Source organism: Budorcas taxicolor, chromosome 1 (genome assembly GCF_023091745.1).
Source record: "Budorcas taxicolor isolate Tak-1 chromosome 1, Takin1.1, whole genome shotgun sequence".
NCBI classification, from domain to species: Eukaryota; Metazoa; Chordata; class Mammalia; order Artiodactyla; family Bovidae; genus Budorcas; species Budorcas taxicolor.
The window spans coordinates 17,271,978-17,294,353 of NC_068910.1; the positions used below are offsets into that span (position 1 = coordinate 17,271,978).

The 22,376-nt window shown below is 43.3% G+C and overlaps 1 protein-coding gene and 1 non-coding gene across 3 annotated transcripts in view; one reads left to right on the forward strand and one right to left on the reverse strand.

Moving 5' to 3' along the window:
* The window catches only part of FLNB (filamin B), a 138,973-nt gene that overhangs the window by 53,320 nt on the left and 63,277 nt on the right, over positions 1-22,376 (forward strand). For both annotated transcript variants that reach the window (XM_052647481.1, XM_052647489.1), the window contains exons 2-9: positions 5,845-6,093; positions 8,169-8,266; positions 10,706-10,853; positions 16,540-16,658; positions 17,471-17,548; positions 18,685-18,847; positions 19,431-19,628; positions 22,191-22,328. In XM_052647481.1, the coding sequence (XP_052503441.1) occupies positions 5,845-6,093; positions 8,169-8,266; positions 10,706-10,853; positions 16,540-16,658; positions 17,471-17,548; positions 18,685-18,847; positions 19,431-19,628; positions 22,191-22,328 (1,191 nt within the window). The remainder of the gene's footprint in view (positions 1-5,844; positions 6,094-8,168; positions 8,267-10,705; positions 10,854-16,539; positions 16,659-17,470; positions 17,549-18,684; positions 18,848-19,430; positions 19,629-22,190; positions 22,329-22,376) is intronic.
* TRNAG-UCC (transfer RNA glycine (anticodon UCC)) lies at positions 261-333 on the reverse strand. Its single transcript has one exon. It is a non-coding gene; the product is annotated as a tRNA-Gly (tRNA).

The following is a 22,376-nucleotide window of genomic DNA, read 5'->3' on the forward strand; positions in this document are numbered from 1 at the left end:
TGCTTTGACCATTTTGGAGCATCTTTCCATTTTTCCTTCTTTCTTTCACCTTTCTAACAGGTTAGATTCCTTGTTATAACTTCTCAGGGATTTCCTACTAATAGTAAATGAAAAGCGACTTACTGTCTTCTAGGCACTTTACTGTAAATCATCTTGTTTAGTTCAGTGTGACTTCACTACTGCATATAAAATAATCCTCAAAAGTGGTAACTTTTCAAAAATGGCATTGAAAAGAAAACCCACTGGGACAATGCAGATAGTTCCCCAACCAGGGATCAAACCTGGGCCCTCTGCAGTGGAAGCACAAAGTCCTAACCACTGCACCATCAGGGAATTCCCATAAATGTAACTTTTAAATAAAAGATATCTCTTAATCAGAAAGTAGGTGTTTGGGATAAATTATGAAGCAATACACTATCATAGTACCTAAGATCTGAAAGTCCACCCAGAACTGTGTACCAAAATAAAAATAAGATATTTATAGAATACTGTAATTTGTTCTAATTATTATCAGCAAAAATTGTCCAGCAAGTGAGAAAGAACAGAAGGAGTAGCTGGCAAGTGAGAAAATTTGACGTCTAAAGTGACATGCAAGAAATGTTTATGGACATACAGATGAAACCTCGAATCAGGGATTTTGAGGTTTACTCTATTCTGTTGCAAAGAAATCCTAGCCACCATTCCTCATGCCATGCCCAGGGCAGACATTGCTAATCTGCATAGTAGCCTGAGTCTCTATATTCCTCATGCCTTGTTCACGGTAGGATTAGTAATCCATTTCAGCAGTCTTTCTCACTGAATCTAGCTGGGGCCTCAGCACCTTTCTCAACTCACCTCATGTGCCAACACCAGTGACCACTCTTGGTCTACTGAATCTTCTCGTGAAAAATTGCTAGCGTGAAAAGGCCTTCTGAACGAACTCTCTTAACTGAACCCTGACGCAGGGATGTGTAAAACGTGTTCATTCAAACAGCTCCTTTGTCATCCTTGAGTAGTTCATGAGCAAGAAACAAAATCGGAAATCCAGCTGACCCCCGTGCCCTGATCCACCCTTATTTCATTATATCTTACTGACATAAATGGAAATAGGCCCTTGTGACTTCAGGTCTTCAAAGCCCAGAGTATCTTCTTATTATAGTCAAACTGCTATGACAGAGAGCTTTTTAGAAAAATGAAGTGGATTTTTTTTCAGTCTTTAGGTTGGTGGGACACCCTATTCTGGGACCCAGGTTCCTTCCATCACCTGCCTGGCCTCTTTTAGGACAGGTCCCGTTCAGTGACTGTGATGCTGGGCTGAGAGGAGGCCCACCCGCTGCCCAAGGCTAAATGATTTGAGACAGGGTATATCAGACGCAACTGAAGCATCTGAGCACACACACATGGCCTTGATGAGTTGTCCCCAAGAGCACATTAGACAGAGGTTTCCTGAAACCCCTACCTGTCCTGGACTCCTTCAGCCACATGTCGTCTGCTTCTGACCTGGCAGCCGGCTGCACTGTGACTAGTGACTTGCTGTCCTTACAAGGGATGGTTCCCCCCCCCCCCCCCAGGCCTCTCCTCCTGGGTCCCCACTTCTGACACCCTGGCAACAGCCAGGAGAGAAGGTTTACATCATGAAGGTAGCGGGAGTGATGGTTGTGTGGGTCCACACAGCTCTACTTGTAAGAATAGAGAGACATGAAACAGCACCTTCTCTCTGACCTAGAGGGGACTTGTCCACAAAGGAGGTATTTCTAAAATGCTGCTGAAGATTGCCTAAGAGTAGCTGGTTTCTATCCTAATACCTGCACCCATTCCAAAATGCTGCTTACCAGGACTAGGGAACTGATGTGCTGAAAGGAACCTAGAATTTGTAATAGCTTGGGTTTAACTTTCTAGCTTTAAAAAACCCAAAAAACAAACAGAAAAGCTATAACATTACCCTCACTTACATATAATTCAGGCTAATTTGAAGTCGTTGCAGAAGGTATGTTCACAGAAGGTGTGTGTGGCTTGAGAGCTAGTGTTGTCTGGAGCTATTTATGTGGGGACTGTCATTGGTTGAATTCGGGGAGGAGAAACTTGTGGCCAGTTGCCAACCCAATCTAAGCAGATTCTAGGAGGTTGGGCGTTGCCTTATTTTATTCCTGAAAGAGGCTCTCAGTACCTCAGAAGGTGGAAGGCTGCCCAAGAGGCTTCCAGCTGACCTGGCCCTTTCCTCTTTTTACGTCTCTGCTCCGTGTTTACATTCGACATAAACATCACAGAGCACGCTCATGGCTGCAAATTCTGTAGTCAGCTGTGATGGTTACACACGGACACTGTGACGCTGTGTAGCATTTCATTTTCAAGGCGCAGGGAGTCTCCTATTTCATGTGGGTGGGAATGGGGGAGGCCTTTTGGGCAAGTCGCCATCTTTTTATTGTTCCAAGAGCTCGGTGAAGCATTTGAACTCTCACCTGTCAAAATCGCTTTTGGAATGAGGACCGCTCTCCCTCCAGCTTCTTAGAATAGCAGAACGAAAGTATCATTTATCCCAATGAGACCTTAATGGGGGCTTTCCCGGTTGAACACCCACCTTGAATTCATTGGAAACAGACGTTCTGGGCGTTGTACGTTTCATAAATTTGACTCCGACTTTTACTGGGTCATATTTCCCCCAAAATCGTTTTGAAAAAGACTCATGTCTCATTCCTTTAAACCAACATGTGTAAGCTGGGTAAAAATAGAGCAAACTGGTTTCATGTTTTGATTTATGGATGAAATCTGCAAGTTTGCATTTGTAAAGCAGTTAGCACATCACTCAGGAAAGTTTGAGCTTTGCACATTGATGCCCGTGGCTGGGTGACACTCTGACCTGTTCAGATACTGCCTGCTGCAAGATCTGACCCTGCCCGGTACACCCGTTTCCTTGATTAGCAATAAGTACGCGTACTCTCTGCTTCTATCCCCTCCCTTCCCCTCATGAGACTGCTCTTTGCTCTTTAAGTTGAATAAAGGAAATGGGCATGGAAAATTGTTTGACCCGATTTTTTTTTTGCCATCCATAGATAGTAACTCACTAATCAGTAGCACTTTAAAGACAGATTTGTAATGGGGCATCTAATCCAAAAATCTCAGTTATGGTCAGGGACTGGCAGTTGGTCCAGCAGAATGAGTATGAGCAACCTTGGCTGCTCATACGCTGTGCAGGGTTCAGTGTTTCATGCAGATCGCTGCTCCTTTATTCACCACAGGATCTCAGAAGCAGAGCTGCCTTTGTGGTTGCACAGACGGGGCAGCTGTACAGGGCCCCATACTCAAGAGGGTTCTGTGTGCTTGTTTTAATGCTCTGCTGTTGCCGTCTTGATATTCTTGATACTTTTGGACAATGAATCCTGCATTTTCATTTGTTACTGGGCCCTGTGAATTATTCGGACAGTCATGTGTAAATGTTCGTCATACAGTTCATCATGTAGAAAATCCCTGGGTGCCTTAACTTTGAATGAGGATCACTTACATTCAGTGTGTCTTACCAGCCAGTTCATGATACTCTTTACTCTGTCATTTTATGTAATCAAGTCTTGCTGTGACTGAATGTGTAACCATGAAATTACCTTTGATTTCTGTGGGTTTGGGTGTGGGTTTTTTTTTTCCCCCTTTGTAAGAGGACGTAACAGTAAACAGTTTGATTAAAAACAAGAAATCCCCACCCTTTCAGTTTTGAATGGCATGCCATTTACTCCTCCAGAGCATGTGAGTTTATTTTTCATGTGGTTGCAGTTGAGTTTCATTCAGTGGATTCTGACATGTGTTTAACCTACATTCAGGTGGCTTGCGGTCAGTGGGAGGGAGGGACAGGGCGTGGGGAGCTGCAAGATGAAGAAAGCTCAGTTACTCCCCGTCCGGTGCTCACAGCCCTGGGGGTTGGAGGAGGCTGAGGGTAGAATGGTGTGACCACACATAGGCTGGTGGTAGTGAAGTGCACCATCTGTTTGTAATAGATATGGCCCTTGAATGATGACCCAGGGTTTATCCTGCAGGAGGTTAGGGTAAAGGGCCTTCCCATCAAAGGGAATACAGAACAGGTGGAGATGTCCAGGGGGTTCAAAGCAAAGTGTGCTTCAGGAATGGGGAGTCTTTGAGCCTGGATTGTGGAGGGTGGTGGGTGATGGTGACGGGGTGGAAAAGCAGGTAGAGGTTATGTGGGTCTCTCAAGGTGCTGAATGTTTAAAGAGTTTGACTCTGGGCAGCAGAGACTATTGGTGAATTGGGAAGCATATAGGTAGGTACCTTACCAGAAGGATGGTTCTGGGTTCCGTGAACAATGGTGGAGTTTCATGGCTGTTGAGGAATCAGAGGGGAGGAGGGGCGCCATATTTGGGGGGACAGTGTAGAAAAGGATTTGCCAAGAGGTAGGGAGGGAATTGTGGGAACTGTACCAGGGCTTTGAAGGAGAGTCCTAGAAGGTTCTGACATTTTCACTTTGAGGTCCTGGCAGAATGGGAGATTGCAACAGAGGTTGTTTGGTGGGAAAAGGGTGTAGGAAATGGAGAGACAGACAGATAGTTATCTTGGAGATAATGTTTGAATTTTGGTGGGTGTAGTTGGAGGTTGGAAAGAGGAAAGAGTCACGGGGAAGCCAATGGGAGTGGGAAGTAGAAACAGTTTCAGTGAGAGTTCCAGGAGGGGCTGGCCAGTGGCAGAGCATGTCTCGTTAAGCTGGGAAATGACTAGAAAGGGGTCCCTGCCTTTGTCTAGTCACCTGGCAACACTTTGCCCAACTGTTAGTGACCTTCTTTTATGAATGACTAACTTGTCAGAGAAACAGAGATGAACGTGATTGGTAACACCCAGTATTGGTGAGATGTGAGGGAAAATGGCCTCTGAAACCTGTAGATGGGTGTGTAAACAGAAACAACTTTTTTTTTTTTTAATTTATTTGTCTGCACCAAGTCTTAGTTCTGTCATGTGGTATCTTTTTAGTTGAGGCATGCGGAATCTAATTCCCTGACCAGGGATCAAACCTGGGCCCCTGTATTGAGAGAATGGAGTCTTAGCCACTGGGTCACCAGAAAAGTACCAGAGTATCTTTTTATAGGGAAAAGATACCTGTGACATTGTGATTAGTGAAAAGAAAGATTTCAAGACTGATCATGTAGTATAATATAAATTCAGGACAGCAAATACACATATGTGTATACACAATCTGTTAGATGGCATACTGCCTAGTTAACAGGAATGCAGCCACCTCTTTTTATTGTCTATATTTCTGAAATGATTTCTTGAAATTAAAAAAAAAGACTTTTTATAATGGAAAATTTCAAATGCATGTAAAAATAGAAACAATGGGGGGCTTCCCTAGTGGTCCAGTGGTTAAGAATCCACATTTCCAGTATAGAACATGAACATGAAGTCACTCAGTTGTGTCCGACTCTTTGCGACCCCATGGACTGTAGCCTACCAGGCTCCTCTGTCCATGGGATTTTCCAGGCAATAGTGCTGGAGTGGATTGCCATTTCCTTCTCCAAGGGATCTTCCCAACCCAGGGATCGAACCCGGGTCTAGTGTGGGTTTAATCCATGGGCAGGAGATCCCATCATCTGTTCGTCAAAAAAAAACCCCAAAACAGCGATCGAAAATAGAGAACACAGAATAATGTGTTCTCGTGTCCTCATGATCCGCTGATGCTGGTTAACGTTTTGGAATCTTATCATCTCTGCACCTCAAGTATTTTGAAACTGATGCCAGCATGACATCCTTTCACTCTTCAATAGCTCAGTGTGGGTCTCTAACAGTCGAGGTTTTCATTTACTTTCTTACAAAGACTGGTTCTGGTCACAGGTGCGACTAGAGGCTTGACCCTGCCTGTGTTTCTTTGCTCAGACAGCAAAGCCATCGTGGACGGGAACCTGAAGCTCATCTTGGGCCTGGTGTGGACGCTCATCCTCCACTACTCCATCTCCATGCCCGTGTGGGAGGATGAAGGAGACGATGACGCCAAGAAGCAGACGCCGAAGCAGAGGCTGCTTGGCTGGATCCAGAACAAGATCCCCTACTTGCCCATCACCAACTTCAACCAGAACTGGCAAGATGGCAAAGCCCTGGGAGCTTTGGTAGACAGCTGTGCTCCAGGTGCGTGCCCACGGCTGCCTGAGCCATCTCTTCCGGCGTGGGGGTACCGTTGACCCCTGAATCTCTTGGTTTTCAGTGGGAAAGCTAGGTTTGCTGTGACTGCTGTATTTGTCCTGGTTTTTAGCTGATTGCAAGGTATCTAAAGGAACTAAAAATGGCTTCATTTGCTTTCTGATGAAAAGTCTTACAAGACTTTCCATAGACTTGTTTGAGCATGGAGTTATTTATCCAAATTCTGAATGAAGGCCTTCATGCTCTGAGCAGACCTTGAGTTTAGCTTCCAGACCCCAAGTCCTGCTTCTTCCCCCTCTTCCCACAGTGGGTGCCTGGTTTCCCGTTGGCTTCAACATGTGCCCTATTAGGTGGTTTGGCATGAAAATCTAAAAACATTTATTGAGTGGAAAGTACCCGTTTTTATCAACCACTGGGTTGACTATATATGGCTTTCTCCACCCTTTTCTTTCTGCATTGCTGTGAAATAGTTCTTGGTCAGGATCCAGTTGGAGCCTTTTCCACCCTTGATGGGTTCCTCTTTTCTGAGTGGTTGAATGTACACCAAGGTAGTAATTACCCTCACTAGAGGGTTTAGATTGATGGGTAGAGTTTGCTGTTACACTCAATAGAAAAAACAGAGCCTGTGTTTATATGCACCTCCAAAATTGTTTTTAATAAAAAAACTACTCTAACAATCATATTTTCCATTTACTGATCACTTTGTATATGCTGGGCACATTAGTATTAAGTAAGCTAGTGGTTCTCAATGTACGCAACTAGCTGGTGTCAGCTGGAGAGAGGGAAGGAGGATGGTCCCAGTCCCCAGTCTTCCTTGAGAGCCTGTAAACTGTGCCATCCAGAAGCAACTAGAAGCTCAGCATTAGTTCATTTCCCAGTGCCCTCTTCCTTGCTCTCATGCAAAGACACATTTTAGGATGCCTCTTTCTAGTTTAAACCTGGGGATTTTTAGCCCAGTCCTGTACTTCTTGTGCATACAAAAGATTTTGAGATGATTCTAGATTTAGATCTTTGAGCAAGTGAATGTTTTAAATATACAGGATGCTAGTCCAGTCTTTGTAGATATGTCGAGGCTTGGAATTGTGACATTGTAACTTATAATAAGAAATATATCTTTGGTCTTTGTCACCTTTCCTGGCACAGAGCTCTTAAAACCCTTGAAATTTACCAAGTGGTGTCTTTCAACCATGCCTAAGTTTATTAATGAGGTAACTTTTGGAATGCCTGTAAGGATGGGGCCTGGATGTCAGGGGAATCAACCAGTGATTAGAGGATTGGAACCTTTGCCCCTCTCTCCTGACTTCCAGGAAGGGAAGAGGAGATAGAGGCTGAGTTAGTAACTAATGTGAGGTGATGTGATCAGTGCATATAATGAAGCTGCCATAAAACTCCGTGAACTACCGGGTTTGGGAAGCTTCTAGTTGGTGAACGTGTGGTCCTGGGAGGGTGGCATGTGTGAAAAGACATGGAAGTTCCTTGCCCCTTCTCCCACCTGCCCTATGCATCTCTTCCATTTTATAAGGTCCTTTACAATAAACCAGTAACCCAGTAAGTAAACCGTTTTCCTGAGTTCTGTGAGCTACTCTAGGAAATGATCCAACCTGAGGACGGGGTGGTAGGAACCTCTGATTTGTAGCTGGTTCGTCAGAAGCCCAGCTCTGAATGAGTTAGGGGTCAGGGAATCTGTGGGACTGAGCCCTTAACTTGTGGCTTTGATGCTATTTGAGTGTGATGTGTCAAAAAAGTCTCACTTCCTAAAAGACACCAGGCCCAAATGGTTTTATAGGCTTTGTTTGTTTATTTAGACCACCCCATCAAGGAATGGATAATCTCTATCTGAATGCAAGAAGAACAACCTGAAGAAGTCTCAGCTCAGGCAGAGTGATTTCTACCCTGGCATAGTCATATCCATGATACATTTGGCCCAGAATGCATATAGTTCACTAAGATTTTTGGACGAAACTGTTTTCTCAAAAGACTGAGCGAGTTTAGTTTAGGCACCGAGTTGCTTTCACCTCTTCAGTCAGTTAACACCAACAGCATCTTTTGTGTGCTGTTAACAGGTCTGTGCCCAGACTGGGAATCCTGGGATCCACGAAAGCCTGTGGATAATGCCCGAGAAGCCATGCAGCAGGCAGACGACTGGCTAGGCGTCCCACAGGTAAGTGTACAAGCATGCATGTCCCACCGAGCTGTTTCCTCTGATGCCCTGTGGATGCCTGTGGTCTTGCACGCAGTCTGACCTCCTCAGTGGTCAGCTTTCAAGGAGCATTGCCTGGGGCCCTCTTCCATCTTTCTCAGTTTATCCACTTTAATAGATGCTCATTGACTTAGATACTTGTCTGTCTGTCTGCTCAGTCGTGTCCAATTCTTGGCGACTCCAGGGACTGTGGCCAACCAGGTTCCTCTGTCCATGGAATTTTCCAGGCAAGAGTACTGGAGTGGTTTGTCATTTCCTACTCCAGCCAGTCTTCCCAACCCAGGGATCAAACCCGCATCCCTTGCATCTCCTTCACTGGCAGGCAGATTCTTTATCACTGCACCGCCTAGGTACTTGTAGATTCCCTAAAAATCTTTACTGTTACATGTGACAGATTTTCTCGTATATTTCTTTTCCAAAGATCACAGAGGCCATGTTTGGAAGCCAGACTGCAAATCTTGACCTTAACCATAAGAAACTGCCAATATTTGACCATTTTTTTAGCTATGAAACATTTGTAAATCCAGTATCTTTAAGAAAGTCACTTAGAACTTCTAAAGAAATGTAAATCAAGATAATCTGCTATCAATGGAAATTGTGGGAGAATTTGTATTGCCCATAATCCTAACACAGGAATATAACAAGGGAACTTAGAAATTGAATATGTCCTGGACACCATCTGCTGTAGCCACGTTGCTTAGTTGAGGTCCAATCTTCTAAGCCCTCTAAGGAGTTTAAATAGCATCTCCTGACATCATGACTCCCATGTTCAAAGACTCGGTCAAGAAAAGTTATGGGTAGCCAGTGCCAGGCAATGGATGACCTCATTACAGACTCCGTTAAGGTCTTAAGTTGGTATTCAGAGCTGAGGTCAGTGTATTTGTATCAGGATCAATTGGAAGGTAGAAAATCTTGCCTGCATTTCTTTGGTTTGGTTTTGGCATCATGTCTCTGCTCCAAGGCCCATTCCTTGGCTCTTTCACCTTTAAGAAGCGGTATGATTTGTTTTTCATCTCCCTTTAAACCTGAAATCCGTCTCCTTTTGGCGTTCATGTGATGTTGGCAGTGTGTAAAATTGTTGAAGGAGCTGCCGAGAAGAAATGCCAAAGCAATGCATGTCCTGTATTTTGTGGAATGTATTGGAGGCAAGTGTACAAACCCAAATAGCTATCTTGTTGCAGCAGGCTAATTATCAGAATATTTCCTGTTTGGGGTTTTTTTTTTTTTTCTTGTTTCTTTTACCATGGAGTGAGGGAAGCTGGGCACATAATGTTGTTCATCTGAATTTGGTTGATCTGGTGCATGAGAGACTTCTGTTACTCCGAAGAGGTATGGCTTATTGCGTGCAGGAGAACATTTTTTTGCTATTTAGGGCTTGATCAAGTGGTGAAACTGGGGCTGTGACACCTTCAGGGAGTCCACCTATTTAGCAAGGGTCTAATCTTGCTCCTACGCTGAATGTCAGGAAAAATTTTCCCCTTTCCTGTTTTGAAAATGGCTTTAAACATATTGAGAGCTGTCTTAGCTCAGGCTGTTATAATAATACCACTGACCAGGTGGCTTAAACAACAGACATTTATTTACTTCTCAGTTCTGAAGGTTGGGAAGCCCAAGATAAAGGTGTGCCAAGAAACTAGGTTCTTGGTGAAGGCGCTCTTCCTGGGTTGCACACAGCTGCCAGCTGACTTCTGGCTGTGCCCTCAGGTGGTGGTGAGAAACTGAGCTGAGGCCTTTCTTCCTCTTCTTGTAAGGGCACCAGTCCCATCGTGGGGGTTCCACCCTCAAGGTCTCATCCAGACTTACTTACCTCCCAGAGGCCCCGCCCCCTAATACCATCACACCCGGGGTTAGGACTTTAACATATGAATTAGGGGAGGACACAAGCATTCGGTCTGTTTCTTAGACCACATATCTAATGTCATTGCATTATCTCATTTTGGTTTTATTAATTTTTTTTTATTTTTAGTAGAAGCTGAGTAAATAGAAATGTAGATACTAGATAAAAGAGCAAATATTTTGGCAATATGCTTTAATCCCATGTGTTCTTGTTTCTTCTTCTTCCTTACTTGATAGAGATTAGTCTTTCTGGAAAGGAGAGTGGGTAGCCTCTTTTGTGGGGAGGTTTGAACCTCTGGAAATTACATACAGAATTGTCTGGAGAGGTCCTTAGCTTCCAAAGGTAATGGTGACACTTCTAAAAGGTTTGTTTTTTTTTTAAAAAAAAAACAAAACAAAACAAAAACTGATTTTGGCATGCCAGTTTGATGCAGTTTCACTTTATTGAGAAGCTGACTCAACTGCTTTATACTTGCAGTTGTTGGTTTAAGAGATGTTTGCAAAAACTTTAGTAGTTGCAAAGTGCTGTGTTCTGGGTGTTCATCTACCCTGTCATTATTCTAGGTCATCACTCCTGAAGAAATTATTCACCCGGATGTGGATGAGCACTCAGTGATGACTTACTTGTCCCAGTTCCCCAAGGCCAAGCTCAAGCCTGGAGCTCCCCTTAAACCCAAACTCAACCCCAAGAAAGCCAGGGCCTATGGTAGAGGTAAGCGCTGGTCATGTTGGATTTGAGGCTTGTCCTCTGGTCTTGATTTAGTCATTTTTATTTATGTGTTTAATTTAAATTTTTTAATTTTTAATTGGAGGATAATTGCTTTACGATATGGTGTTGGTCTCTGCCATATAGCAACATGAATCAGCCACTGTGGTCTTGATTATTCAGGATCGAGAATGTGTAAGCTTTATATTTAATTTCCTTCTTTACCTAAAGGTCCTTGTGTTTATTTCTATCCTTTTCTGTCTTGTGAATCTAGGCTTCTAAGAACAGTGCTACTTTAATGTAATGGAGATGGATGAATTTATACTTTGTGATTTGGATGCCGTAACCCTGAGATAAAGAAAGGACTATTCTTTCCATTTTTCAGATGAGCAATCAGAGGCCCAATCCACAAAGGAAAGGGGATGTTGGAGTGGAGGGAGAAGGTGAATGGGGAGGCCTCCCAGATTGCCATGGTGGGGTGCAGCAGGAGCCTGGGTCTTCTGACTGCCAATTCATTTCTCCTCTTGGTTATATGAAAGCTGTACAGGTTTCCAGATGCAGTGGGAGCTATTGTTAACCCCTGGCAGATACTTCCTTGCTAAGACATCCTGTTTATAATCTCCCAGCCAGCTGCCAGGAGTGTTCTGCTCAAAACGTTAGAGTAGGTCGGAGGCATTCTGAGGAATTTAGTTTTCTGGTTGGTACCTGACTTCAAGCCTGTTAGCTTTATATACAGAGAACAGTTGCATTTCAGCTCAGTGTGGTTTCTGGTAAAAATTAGTACAACAGGATACAATTTATTCTCTTTTCTGTGGTGAGGGGGAAGAGTACATTCTATTTTCATAATTGCAATCAGGATCACACACACACAAAATATTTCCCATGTTTTCCCAGATTTCCTATAATCTGCCTACTGCTCTTAACATTCTAATGTGTTCTCTTGCTCTGTGTGTGCACATGTGTGTGATTGTTGAACTATTCAAAAATATATTGCAGGCATGGTAACATTTTGCTCCTCAGAACATCAGCAAACCTTTCCTAAGAATAGGAGGACATCCTCTATGCAATCACAGTATTCATTATCACACATAAGAAAATAGGACAATAATTTCATAACAGCTCATATGCAGTTTATAATTAAATTTCTCTTATCCTACAGTTGTCTGTTTTACAGTTTTCTTGTTTTACAAACCAAGATCTGATTAAGACTCACTTTCTACATTTGCTTGTTACTTTATCTGAAACTCTAGATTTAGAATACTTTTCCCAAACTTTCTTTTCTTCTTCCTTTTTTTAATGGCATTGACTTTCTAAAGATGCAGAGCACTTGTCTATCCATTCATTCCCTTTGAAGTTAGCAGGGCCCTACTTGGCATCAGCTTGGTCTTGAAATGACACACGACCGTGCTGAGTGTGCACTGTTCTCAGCCCCGTTCTCGTCTTTTGCAGCATGATTAAGAGGACAGAGAGTTCTGGAACAGACCTACTTGCCATTTGAAGTCCTTCTGGCAATGAAGTGGGCTCTGTGCCATCATTTGTGTTATATCGAGACAGGGAACTTTGTTCAAAGCCGTACCCACAGTGCAGTCGAGTGAAGGTTGGCACGTCCATGCATGCTTTAAAAGTGCTTTCTCTCTAAGCCCTAGTCAAAGACGCTGGCAGGAATAAGGAATCTGATTTGAAAGGTTATGCTTCCCTTAAAGGCAGAAAAGTTGCAAACAGCCAAATCTCTTTGTCAACAAAGTTGGTCAAATGGATTGAATCTAATCAAGGCATAAAGTGCTTGTTTGCAATAAGCTTATCGCTGGTATCCAGTTTCCCTGTTGTTAATGTGAAACGGTTTCCTTTCACAGTGCTGTTTTCTAGAAAATGACCTCTTGCTGCAGCTAAGGAATGTGGCTAGTCATTGCCATTTCCTTCATTTGACTCTGTAAGTTTTATATACTTAGGGAGGAAACACACACACACACATATATGTATCTTTTGTATTTTTGTGCCATGGTAAAATGCCTATAACATAACATTCACTAATTTAACTCCTTTTAGGTGCACCTAAGACATTGAGTATATTCATATATTCACAATGTTGTGAAACCATCACCTCTCTTCATCTCTAGAACTTTCTGCATCTTCCTGAATTGAAACTCTGTACCCACAAAACGCAACTCTCCATCCTTACCTCCCCCGGCCCTGGCAAGTGCCATTCTACTTTCTGTTTCTATGATGTTGTTGTTCAGTCGCTACGTTGTGTCCAACTCTTTGCAACCCCGTGGACTGCAGCACAGCAGGCTTCCCTGTCCTTCACCATCTCCCCGAGTTTGATCAGACTCATGTCCAGCGAGTTGGTGATGCCATCCAATCATCTCATCCTCAGTCGTCCCCTTCTCCTGGCCTCAGTCTGTTTCTATGGATTTGCCTCTTCTAGGTACCTTGTAAGTGGACTCATATAGTATTGATATTTGTCCTTTTGTGTTTGGTTTACTGTATGTAGCATAGGGTTTACAAGATTCATTCATGTTGTTGCATGTATAAAAATTTCATTCCTTTTTCAAGCTGAATAATATTTTGTTGTCTGCATATTCCACATTTTGTTTTTCCATTTTTCTGTCAGTGGACATTCAGGGTTTTTTAATACCTTTTAGCTATTGTGAATAATGCTGCTGTGAGCATATGCATACAAGTATCTGAGTCCCTGCTTTCAGTTTTGGGGGGATATATGTAGAAGTGGAATTGCTGGATCATATGGTAATTCTATGTTTAATTTTTTTTTTTTTTTAAGTAGAAAGACAGAATGGTCATTTTAGGGAACAGAGCCACATGTGAGGCCACATGGGCAGCACCTTAGGTATTACCTTGTCCTTGATGAGACAAAGGGGAGGGGCAATTTGTTCTCTCCTGTGTGGCCATGTTGCTTTGTTTCTGCTGACAGAACCAAGACATAGAGAGTGTTTCATCTTGTAGTTTTTAAAGTGTTGGTGTTGACCAAGTTGCAATTACCACCTGGTCAGCATTTGCAGATCCGTTCACTGAGACCCATTCAACTGGAAGGAGGGAAGGCTGGTGTGATGTGAACCTACAGCCACAAGCAGGCCTTTGTGATGGGCTCCCTGGCAGGGGTCAGCATGCTGAAAGCCCGTATCCATGGGCAAGCAGAAACCTTTAATGAAACCTGTGTTCTGTATGGAGCATCCACTGCATAGGAAGCCCTCAGCACGTTTAGTTCTGAGTAATCCTAGGGAACAGTGGTTTCTCTGCACGGGAAGCATTATCTCCCAAATAGGTGTGGTTCTGCTTCCTAACCAACCATGGTTAGCCAGAGAAGAGAAGCCCAGTCTCTGGCTTCGGATAGGCTGACTCTGCAGGCTGTTGGAGTTAGATGGAGTGGATATTTATAAATGTTTTAAGTGCATGATCAAATCTTTGTTAAATGACGTATTTTTTATATAAATTTTAAGCAAAAGAAAAAGTTAGAAAACAACAATTGAAAGTCCCATTTTGTAGCTGCTAGCCCCATTTTTTTCCTTCAGAGTTGGAGGTATTTCTTTCCAGCCATTTTTCTATGCTGAAATGAGTTCAAACTGTATATTTTCTTCAATTTGCATTTTTTTACCTAACAGGGTGTGTTATGTAACTATCTATTACCAGTTTTTCTTAAATTATTTATTGGAAAGCTAATATAAATCCAGATATAGTAACAAATGACCTAATGTCTTCAACCCAGACCAATGGGAAAGAAAAGAAGAGATGAAGAGAAATCTAGGGAGTAAATGAGGTTTAAGAGATTTAGCAACCAGTTGTAACATGTGAAAATTATTTGGTCCTATTTAAACTGTTAAAAAAAATTCATTAGACTTTTTTTTAAGATCCAAAATATTTTATTTATTTTTGTGACACTTCCAAGATAATTTAGGACTTTAAACACTGAACATTTGATGTTATTAAGGAATTCCATTTGATGCTATTAAGGAATTATTTTTATTTTTTGATGTGGGCATTCTAAAAATATCTTCTAAAGATACATAGTGAATGTTTATGGATGAAAACGAAGAGGACTAGGATTTGTATCCAAATAATACAAGAGGAGAAAAGAGGTGAGAACGAAGCGGTGAAACAAGACAGGCTGTGAGCTGAGAGTAGTTGAAGCTAAGTGATAGGTACGTGGGATTCATTTTAATATCTCTCCATGTCTGTATCGGTTGAGGATTCTCCATAATAATAAAAACTTTTAAAAAAGTAATACTTCTGGGAAGATGGAATAGAAGTACTTTTTCTAATGCTTCCCACTAAGTGCAACTAAAACCCCTGGGAATTTTCTACAGGGTAAATGTAAGGAGTCTCAGAAAGAGATTAAGGCAAAGTAGCTAGAGATCCTGGGTCTGAAGATTGGCACTGTAGTGAATTCCTTGAATGGTTGAAAAATTCCTAAATTTGGCAAAAAAAAAAAGCAGAACATAAACCTCCAGCTTCAAGAAACTGAGAGAAACCCAAGCAATTGTGCTCCTTAACATTTAGCCAGAGGAATAAAAGCTTAACATTTGCACACAGTCCTGTGTATGAATGTTTATAGCAGCTTTATCAGTAATAGACAACTGGAAACAACCCAGATGTCCTTCGCTGGGTGAATGGTTAAACAAACAATGGTGCGTCCATATCATGGAATATTACTCAATGATAAAAAGAACAGGCTTTTGATACAGGCAGCATCCTGGATGAAACGGCAGAGAATGATGCTTGTGGAAAAAGCTAATCCCCAAAGGTTAGATAATGTGTGATTCCATTATATGACATTTTACAAGTGATAAAATTAGAGATGAAGAACAGATTAGTACTGTGAAGGGTTACAAAAGGGATGGCTATGAAAGATCACTAGGAGAGTTCCCTGTGGGGTAGAAATGTTCTGTATCTTGATTGTGCCGTGACTTGTGATATTGTACTAGAGTTTTGTAGGATGTATCCATTTGGGGAACTAGGTAAAGGGTATTATTAATTCTTACACTTGTATGCTACTCTATCTCAAATTAATTTGCTCAATCATTCAATTTACAAGTTTAATTAAAAATAAGTGCAATATTTAAAACATTTTAAGTAATACAAAAATGATCTTTAGGGGATTCTCTGGTGGTCCAGTGGTTAGGGCTTGGAGCTTTCACTGTAATGATCTGGGTTCAGTCCCTGCTCAGGGAGCTAAGATCCTGTAAGCTGCATGGTGCGGCCAAAAACAAAACAAGAAACAAAAATGGTCTTTAACAAAAAATGAATCACACTTTGTCTTCTTCCCCAAGGCAAGCCCTACTTCTAGTTACCACATAATTTTCACAGTCATGTAATATAGCCTTTTGACTGAAGTTCTCTGAATATTTCAAAACTGAATATTGCTTAAATACCAAGGACAAGATTTGAGTTATTTTAAAAAATTTATTTGGATGCATTGAGTCTTAGTTGTAGCAAGTGGGATCTAGTTCCCCGACTAGGGAACAAGCCTGGGCCTCATGCATTGGGAGCATGAAGTCTTAGACACTGGACCATGAAGGAAGTTCCCAAATTTGTGTTTTTGACTTGATTACCCCATCATGGTTTGTCACCGTCTCCCACAGGGCAGAAGCAGGAATGGGTTTCCTGTCTCATTTCCCTGAAGGAGACACTGTTGGGGCCTGACCCAGTTCGTAATGTGCTTGTGTAAACCCGTGAACAGGTATCGAGCCCACTGGGAACATGGTGAAGCAGCCGGCTAAGTTCACCGTGGACACAATCAGCGCCGGGCAAGGTGATGTCATGGTGTTTGTTGAGGACCCAGAAGGGAACAAAGAGGAGGTATGTTGGAGGAGGCTGCCTCCCCTGTTAGTATCCCATGGAAACTTTGGCACTTATAACAGAGCCAGGGACTGTGTCTCTATTTTTCTTATTAAAGCTCAAAAGCTTTTTTTTTTAAAAAAAAAAAAAAAAAAAAAGAATCCTGAGTCTAATAGCAGTTAAATTCACTTGCCTAAGGGTTGTGTTTAAAGTATCATATAAATTGATACCCAAGGATACACATTATATAATACAATAAAATATTGCATTTAACTATTGTTACTGATAAAATACAGTCCAGTAGCAATACTGATTCCCTGCTCTTTCCTCATGCTGATCATCCTCTGGTTCCTCCCTTAGGACCTTTGCACATACTGCTTCTTCTGTCAGGCTATCTTCTTAAGACTGTATTTTATTCCTAGCGCTGAGCACCATCTGAAGTTCTACATTTATTGGCGTAATTGCCTGTTTCTCCCACTGAGGCAGGAATTGTGCCTGATTTATTTTTGGTACCTGTCCCTGGGCTTGGTGTTTCATAAGCTCTTAATAACTACTGGGCCAAGAAAGGTTTAGGTTACTAGCTTCATAGTCTCTCTCATCTGGAAAGGTAACAGCCCTGAGACGATGGAGAGGCCTGACTTGGTTTTACCTGTGTGCTAATGTGACTTGGTTTCCGTGACTTCAGGCTGCTTCTCTCAGAGCTTCCTGCAGGAGTGGTGGGCCAGAGAAGAGCCAGGGTAGGTTCCTGGCCTGGCACCTTGCCATGGGCCCTTAGCGAGCACAGCACACTTACACCGGTGCCTTCTCTAATTGTCACTCAACTTACCTCCTAGGCACTCGTGACCCCTGACAGCGATAAGAACAAGACATACTCTGTGGAGTATCTGCCCAAGGTCACCGGACTGCACAAAGTAAGATAAGACATCATGGCCTTTGCTTGAATGCTCTTCTGTGCTTGCTTTGATAGATGCGGAAGAAGCGTGGTTTTCTTAAGTTTGTGTCTGTCTATCATCTATCTATCTATCTGTGGTTGTACTAGATTTTCATTGCTTCTTGCAGGCTTTCTCTTGTTGTGGCAAGTGGGGGCTTCCTCCAGTTGTGTTGTGCCGGCTTCTCGTTGCGGTGGCTTTTCTTGTTGTGGTGTGTGGGCTCAGTTGCTCCACAGTATGTGGGATCGTCCCCAACCAGGGGTTGAATCTGCACTGGCAGGTGGACTCTTCACCTTTGGACCATCTGGAAAGTCCCTTAAATCCTTCTCTGATTTCTCTTTCTGTTTATAGTAGTATCCATGTTCATTGTCAAAAATCTCGGATCCCTGTGAATCAGACTTGAGATAATCGCTACTCCATGCAGATTGGTTGAATTCCATTCAATTCTTTGCAGTGTCGTAAGATTTTTCTGACTCCACCGAGATAACTAATAACTGTAACTGCAAGCCTGGAGTGTAAATGCTGAGCTATGGGCTCTTTGTCTTTAGTGCTTCCTTAAATGTCCCTCTTCAGAGTGCTCCAGAGGCTCTGTCAGCATCAAAGCCTGAATGCAGAGAAGGCCAGTTGACTAGAGTGGAGGCCAGTGGCCCACCCAATCCATTAACCCTCAGAATTTAAAAGATGAGAACTTCGACTCAAAGTTTAGACAGAAATCTGTCTTATGTCTCAAGTCCATGTATCTGAAAACAGTCTTGGTCCTTTGAAGAATACTTTGACTCTTAGATTTGAAATCCTGGAACTCTACATGATATTCTGTAGGGACACTGGTCCCTTTTGCAGCTGCCTTAAAGAATCTGGTGTCTGGAGATTGAAGTGCTTGTGCATATTGCCGCTATAGAGGCTAATCTAGGCATGTCTGATGTGTTTTAGCTGGCTAAAGGCCTGATGTCCCAGGCCCAGCTGTGTGGTTGGTAGAGTCAGATGGGAGTCCCACTGAGGCCATTTCCCCAGAGCTCCTGGTTCCAGGACCTTTGTGTGTATGATCAGGAAGATGGAGGAGAGGGTGGTCTCACTGAGCAAGAAGAAGTGATGATGTCTCCCCTGCCTGTCATTTGTAGGTCACAGTCCTCTTTGCAGGACAGCACATCTCCAAGAGCCCATTCGAGGTGAATGTCGACAAGGCCCAGGGAGATGCCAGTAAAGTCACTGCGAAAGGCCCAGGCTTGGAAGCTGCCGGCAACATCGCCAATAAGCCCACCTATTTTGACATCTACACAGCAGGTAACACCTTTCCTCTTCCAGAGCCAGAGATAATCCTTAGAAACCTGAGATGCTGGACTTCTTGTCTTTAGAATCAACAACAAAACTACAAAATCAGCTTTTTCAAATGTGTTGGTTATATTTCAAGATTTTTCAAAACCAGCTTTTCTTCTCTAAAATCTCATACTCAATCTTAACTTTGATTATTAATAATCAATTTCTGACTTGACTAAATAAATACTCCAAAGAGACTAAGGTTTAACAATCATCTCTTGGACCAAATTCTATGCAAGGTCCGGCGGGAAGGAGGGGTAAGAAAAGGAATGAATAAAACACAATTCTTGAATTTTCAGCTTTCTTTTCAATATAGAAATTTTAGGAAATAGAGATTGTGGGAAAATGAAAGTTGGTTATGACCCTCCTCCCCATAAGCAACTTTCCTTTCTCCACCTTCCTTATTTCTGCTAGGAAACAGATCTGGGTATGCACCTTCTGAATGCCTCTCTGTCTCCTGTGGTTTGCATTTTATACCTGCTTTTGCTCTCATCAGCAGGGAACTTCCTAGAGGGCGACTTGGACTCATGGCCTGTTCTCTCTCTCCTAGGTGCTGGCGTGGGTGACATTGGTGTGGAGGTGGAAGATCCCCAGGGGAAGAACACCGTGGAGTTGCTCGTGGAAGACAGAGGAAACCAGGTGTATCGATGTGTGTACAAGCCAATGCAGCCTGGCCCCCACGTGGTCAAGGTTTCCTTTGCTGGGGACACCATCCCCAAGAGTCCCTTCGTTGTGCAGGTCGGCGAAGGTGAGTGCTGGAGTAGCTGACTGCCTCTGGTTCTGGCATTGAGGCTGGCTGTGCGTGACAGGGCCCAGCACTGAACTCAGACTTGTCATTTTGCTGCCAGGGCCCCTTTGGCAGGAAGTATCCTCAAGACATTAATACTAGTATCTACTTTGTCCTCAAGATACTAACACGAATAGCTTCCTATACGCTGACCTAAGTGCTTTACTTATATTAACCTGTTTAATCTGCCCCCAAAACACTTCTGCCAGGATTCATGATCCTCACTGAGCGATGCAGGATGGAAGCCGTATGAGGAGAGGGTGTCTGTGGCTGAGGTTCAGTGACATGGCAGGTCCCCTGTGGCTTCCTTTACTGGCTGCCAGGCAGAGAGCACGATGGCAGCTAGTCATGACACCAGCCACGGTGTCCCGGGGGCTATTGCTGTTCCCAGTGGGCATCTGAGGCACTGAGGCTTAGGGGTCATAAGGTATGAGTATGGACTAAACCAGTGGTGCCCAACCCCTGGAACCAGGCTGCACAGCAGGAGGTGAGCGGCAGGCCAGGGAGCAAAGTTTCATCTGTGTTTACAGCTGCTCTCCATTGCTCGCATTACTGCCTGAATTTTTCCGCCTGTCAGGGCAGCGGCAGCATTAGATTTCTCATAAGAGCATGAACCCTACTGTGCTTGAATCATCTCCAAACCACTCGCCTCCACCCCAGGCCATGGAAAAATTGTCTTCCACAGAACTATTCCCTGGTGCCCAAAAGGGTTGGGGGCCACTGGACTAGATGTCAGTAGGAATAGAACCATGGTCTCTGTCAGCTCCTGCTGCAGCCAGAAGCATGCATTTCTAATATTAGACTCTTTCCTTCTGACTTAGTTACTCTCTTTTTCTCCCCCCCCAACTCTGCTGCCTTTTCTAACCAGTACTTGCCTTTCCCTGTTCTGTTCTGTGCATCTGCGTCTGCAGACCTGGCTTCCTCTTCTGAATCCGGCCTCTTGGCCAGCCTGGAGCCTGAAGCTGTTGGCTTCCTAGTCGAAAGCACTTGGCCAGAGGCATCTCACTGGGTAAGGGCTGGTTGGGTGGGCCATCTCTGCCAGTCTTTGTGCTGCCTCCGGTGTCCAGCAGGCCTGTGCTTTTCGTGACCGTGGGAAACTGCAGTGCAGGTGTTAGCACCACCTGTCTGGCCAGACCCCAGACTCACTCTCTGATTACATCTACACATCTCTAGGCCATCTCAAGATGCTGGAAAATCCGGTGGTTTCCTTCAAGCTTTTTAGTTCCATTTAGTGTTTATATGAACTGCTGATGTTGAGACTCTTGCCCATACTCAGGATTTCCATGACTTTTATTTTTTTAAAGATACATTTAAACCTTCCAAGGGAAGTCCTGTCATCCTGTTGTGACTTATTTCTGGTATGACCAACTTCTCTCCCCTTGACAAAGGGGGAAAAAATAAACGTATTCAGAAACAGAACTTCATTTGACACAATGCAAGAAAGAATATTGAACAGCTTTCCTAGTTTTAATGATGTTTTCTGACTTCCTCTCACTTGTGGATTACTTTTTTCATTTCTGGCATATCCATCTATCACTTGTACTAGTTAATACTTAATAGAGTTTTTCTGTTGATGTACTGACCCTTCCTCCACTTAAATGATTTTACGATAAACAGTCTTGTCTTCTGGAGTCTGTGACCCCCTAGTGTATAGAGGGAGCCTGTCAAATATGCAGTGTCAGATTTGGAAAGGAACAACCTGACATTTTACCCGTATCTCCCATTTATATATTTAATGAGAAGGTTGCTCATGTTACCAAAAAAGTCCCAGGGCACATCGATGTCTGTTATCAACCTTCGACAAACCCCATGGAATTGTTTTGTGAACCTCTTAGGTAGGAATGTTAGAAGCTACCTTTGCCCTAGACATACAACTTTAGGTTTTTTAACTGGACCCAGAAAGCAAATTGAGAGTGGGGTTTACTCCTAATTATAGAGTAGCCACCTGCATTCCAAAGACCTTGTAATAGCACTGAAATGTTTGTCTGCCTTGGTCGAGGTGGGGTTGATCTGGTCTTTTTTTGCACCATCCTCTGGCTCTTCCTGCGGAAGAGAACAACATTTAGACTTTTAGAAACCACTGATCCAAAGTTTGGAACCAGGTCAGATGTTTTCAAGTGCTACATTTTCCAAGTAGACCTGAAAAAGTCCAGTCTTCCCAATTACTGGACCCTTGAGTATGGCAGTGAAGTTTGAGCAATGTCCAACCCCAGGTCTTAACTCTCTTTTACCACCGAGAGGATAAATGCCAGGATTCAGCAAATACCAGGAGTCCAGCGAATTCACGCTGTGCGCTCCTGCTTTTTTTGCCAAAGTAACTTTTCCCCAGTCCCTGGACAAAGTTATATTGTGTCTTTATTTGCTAGCCTGGTGTGCTCCCTGAACAAGACCCCTGGTCTCAGGCAGCTGCTGCACACTCTGCAAAGCAAACATTTTCTTGGCGGGTGGCTCAAAGTTACCTTGGCTTACTCAACTCAGACTAAAGAATAAAAGGTTGAATTGATGTCGAAACTGTGCTTACAGCCTGCAATCCAAATGCCTGCCGGGCCAGTGGCCGAGGCCTGCAGCCTAAAGGCATTCGCATCCGAGAAACTGCAGACTTCAGGGTTGACACCAAAGCTGCTGGAAGTGGAGAGCTCGGCGTCACCATTAAGGGTCCTAGTAAGTGCTCCTTTGCTTCCCTGTCTCAGTGTGATTTCAGCTTAACTT